The 4184-nt window shown below is 39.9% G+C and overlaps 1 protein-coding gene across 1 annotated transcript in view; it reads left to right on the top strand.

Moving 5' to 3' along the window:
- LOC103144671 (uncharacterized) overlaps positions 1–4184 on the top strand; it is a 24483-nt gene that overhangs the window by 7786 nt on the left and 12513 nt on the right. Inside the window, exons 9-14 of the mRNA XM_016676185.1 lie at positions 96–226; positions 1533–2627; positions 2766–3002; positions 3092–3310; positions 3905–3980; positions 4153–4182. Of these exons, the coding sequence (XP_016531671.1) occupies positions 96–226; positions 1533–2627; positions 2766–3002; positions 3092–3310; positions 3905–3980; positions 4153–4182 (1788 nt within the window). The remainder of the gene's footprint in view (positions 1–95; positions 227–1532; positions 2628–2765; positions 3003–3091; positions 3311–3904; positions 3981–4152; positions 4183–4184) is intronic.

Below are 4184 nucleotides of genomic sequence, written 5' to 3'. Positions count from 1 at the left end.
GAATTTTTTTTTATTTTTTTTTATATATATATATAGTATTATGTGTAGATGCATATATATTCATATGTTAACCTCTGTTATGCATTGTGCTGTAGATCAACAGGAAGTGTTGAAGAAATCTAAGCATGTCGTTGAGCTCACTGATGGCCTTCTGGTGTTCAGTGTCAGGGACAACCTGTCACCTCCCAGCTCCTTACATGACACCACCGCTGCAGCGGCAGCAGAGGTCAGCACAACATTTCCTTCTGGGTTTCTAATTCGACAAAACAAACAGGAAAGGGGGCCTGCAGGGATGTTTTATAATCTGCTAAATGTCTGATCCACATCTCAATTCTTCTTGTTTTTCTTTCAGAAAGTGTTGAAAAATAACAGCGATTTCGAAAGATACAGACTGTCTATATGCTATATGAGCACTTTTCTTTGCTCATATAGCATAGTATTTTGCTTTAGTAAAGTGAAACCTAAGCTGAAGGCAAGACAGGCTTATTTCTTTAGTGCCGATCATGAAGAAGTTCCTTCTGCAAAAAGAATAAAAAGTAGGCAAAATCTGATTTAAATTCAAAACAAATGCCAAGCTAATATGTGATCATGACAACCTGAAAAAGGTGATCTAAAAAAGTGATCTTTGACATTTACTGTAGAAGAATCCTAAACTAATAAACATCTGTTTATTTCTGGTCTCACTGATTGCTGTCTACACAGGTCTGCCTAAAAACACAAATCAAACACCTGCTGCTGATCCAAAATGCTGCTGCTCACATTCTCACTAAAACCAGGAAAGACGGGGTACATCACCCCAGTTCTGAAATCATTAGATCAGAAAATAGACTTTTAAACACTGTTGATTTGTAAATCACTGAACGGCTTAGCACCACAATACACTAAAGAGCTGCTGTTGCCCTATCAACCTTTGTTAGGTTGTTTGGTTCTGGTTCTGCTCTGCATCCCCAGAACCAGAACCAAACATGGAGAAGCAGCATTCAGCTTCTATGCACCACAAATCAGGAACAAACTTCCAGAAAAATGCAAAAAAGCTGAAACACTGAGTTCCTTTAAATCAAGACTAAACCCTACATGCTTAGAGTTGCTTGTGAACCATAATAGATGGAAAATTGACCAACATATTTGATGTGTATCGATGATTTGACAAAATGATGTTTTTGTGTTGTCATGATGTAAAGCACTTTGAAATGCCTTTTTGCTGAAATGCACTATACAAATACACTTGATTGATTGATTGATTGTTAATAATTACCAACCTGTTGAGTAATGCTGTAAAAGCCTGTATTAGTGGTTTGCTGTATTTTTACTGTCATCTGCAGAATGTCACTAGAAAAGTGATCAGTAAAGGAGAAGGTAAAAGGAAGCTGTTAACAAAGAAAATACTTCTCGGATACATAGAATATTATACCTCTGTTTTAGTTTTAAATATTTTCTCTCTCTCATTGAAAGCAAATTTAATACCAGCTAAGATTTTAACATGTTACCTTTATATATGTTTGTAAAATCTGTTACTGTTGTGCTTTTACCAGAACCAGCAGTCCAGTCCTGAGCTAACTGCCCCACTGAGTGGTAAAGAAGTTGAAGAACAACCAGAAGAACACAAACTTCCTGCGCTGTCTGATTCCCCTGATACTGAGGAACTGCTCACCTCTGGTTTTTACTCGGCTGAGCATTACCAAAAGGAGGAAGAGACGTTAGTGAGAAGATTATCTCAAACTGACACTGTGGGTGAAGGAGAGGAAGACCAACAGTGTCGTGGTTCTCCAGACCCCTCTCATAAAGATCAGCACGATGTTGCAGCACAGCACTACAAAGATGAAGTCAGCAGAGCGAGGACAGCAGTTGTGTCAGGTAGTCTGGTGAAAACAGAGATGTTAGATGTAGAGGATAAGCCATGTTTAGGTGAGAGTTTGGGAGCAGTAGCCACTTACAACCTTACTGATGATGTTCAGCTGATGGTGTATCAGGGAGACATCACCATGTTTGGGGCTGATGCCCTGGTGAACTCTTCCAATGAGGATCTGAATCATTGCGAAGGCATCGCTGCTGCCCTGAGTCAGGCTGGGGGTCCTGATGTGCAGTTTGAGATCGACTCTTTAAGGAAACGTAAAGGACAAATCCCTACTGGTGAAGTTGTAGTGACCATTGGGGGTAATTTACCTTGCAAAAGACTGCTGCATGCTGTTGGGCCTGTGGCTGGAAAAGCAGCTGGTAAGGAGAGGGTGTTACTGGAAAGAACTGTTCGGCGGGCTCTGAGTTTGGCAGAATTGATGAAATTTAAGTCCATCGCCATGCCGTGTATTGGCTCAGGAGTGTTTGGCATTCCTGTCATAGTTTGTTCTGACGCCATTGTGTGTGCTGTCAAGGAATTCAGTAGTCAGGGTGGAAAGAGTCTTAAGACAATTTCACTGATAGATGACAGAGGAGAGGTGGTCAGGGCCATGCAAGAAGCATGTGACAGGCATCTTCTGGGGCAAAGTGCTGCCTACCCTACAGAACACAAAGATCCACTTGGAAGGGAGTTTGATTTTGTTGGACAAAATGTAGCCAGAGGAGCCACAGCTGGAGCTCCCAAAGGTCTCGTCCAGGTTGAGATTGTTCAGGGGACCATTGAAAGCCAGCAGGTGAGAATTCCTTAATTTTAAATTTATCTTTTTATTATTATGGATTGATTATTGCAGTGTTATAACACTGTTAATATGCCGCTATTTTACCTGTCAACATAAGCAAGTTCATAACCTTTGGTTTGGAACTGTTTTTAGACAGATGCAGTGGTGTCTCCAATGGTCTTCAACGATCCTCTGTCTACTCGTGTTGGAAACATTCTCAGTAAAGCAATTGGTCCTCGTGTGACTAAAACGATTATAGGGAAGTCAGAAGGTGAAATGGGGCCTGGTGACTTCATTCTAGAGGAAAATCTGACTGGAGTTCCTTTTGGTGCCGTGTTCTTCCTCAGCCTTGTTCGGTGGGATGCAGAAGACAATGGAACCGCGGTTCAGGTGAGACAACTGAGCATATATACTACAATTAGTCTGTCCGGATGAGTTCAAAATAATGTTCAGCTTGTTTCTAATACTAATTTTTGCAGGTTCTCCGACTGGGCATCAACCAAATTCTGACTTCCTGTGAAAGCAAAGGGTTTGGATCTGTAGCAATACCTGCACTTGGGGCTGGCATTGCCCTGGGTTTCCCAATCACTGTAGTAGCCAGGGTTTTACTGGAGGAGATCTCTAAATTTGAGCAGGAGAGAACCACCAGCGCACCAGTTCAAGTTCTCCTTGTTCTACCAGATCAAGAGGGTTGGGAGGTAAAGTACAATAAACATGTTTTTTTCCTTGAGTGATTTACAACGAAAGGGTTTTTTTAACTGTTAAAAGTGGACATAACAAGCTATATAGAGTAATATTTTTAGCAATTTTATGTTTCTTCACTGCCACATTCTTTGAGTCCTAACCACAGTGGAAACCCATCTATCCGCAGTTCAGTATTTGTGGATTCACCTGTTCACAGACTTTTTTTTTGTGGAACATAACTCCAAATTATTCGTGGAAATTATGCCTGTTTGTATAATTTTTTGGTTCATTTGCACAGCATATCTGAAATAATGCTCACCTTCCTGTCCAACATCAGTGTCTGATCTAACAAATACATTGGTGTATAAATAATAATAAAAAAAATCCCATAAATGCACAATGTACACAGCCTTGAAAGAACAAAAGTGTTTGTCTTTTTCTAAAAAAGGTGGGGCAACAGTTTTTGCAACCTTTGTAATAAAAATAGGATGTCATTTGGGTGTGTGTAAATGCAACTGACCTCATTAGTTTCGACAATGTTTTATATATCTGTATTGAAGTGGTGAATCCTTGGACTTGTATAATACTTGAATATATTACCTCTACAGGTTTTCAAATCTGTCCAAGAAGATATAAAGTTCAACAGATGTACTGAAAACGATCTGGAGAGCGGTCGAGATCAGGGTCAGTATTGACCATAGGGAACCTGTAAGATTGAAATGAAATTATGCTATTGTGTTCTTCCTTCTGTGAAAATATGCTAAGATAATTTATTAGAAACCAACGGAAAACTTAACAGCACTAAAATGTCCAAAACTTAATTCTGCATTAATTTCTTCAATCTGAATCTTTACAGACTCCAGTCCAACAAGGATCGGTCTGCTGGGC

This window comes from Poecilia formosa, unplaced genomic scaffold, assembly GCF_000485575.1.
Source record: "Poecilia formosa unplaced genomic scaffold, Poecilia_formosa-5.1.2 Scaffold130, whole genome shotgun sequence".
In the NCBI taxonomy this organism is placed as follows: Eukaryota; Metazoa; Chordata; class Actinopteri; order Cyprinodontiformes; family Poeciliidae; genus Poecilia; species Poecilia formosa.
Note: the sequence above shows the minus strand (reverse complement) of the source record. Positions and strands in the feature narration are given on the sequence as shown.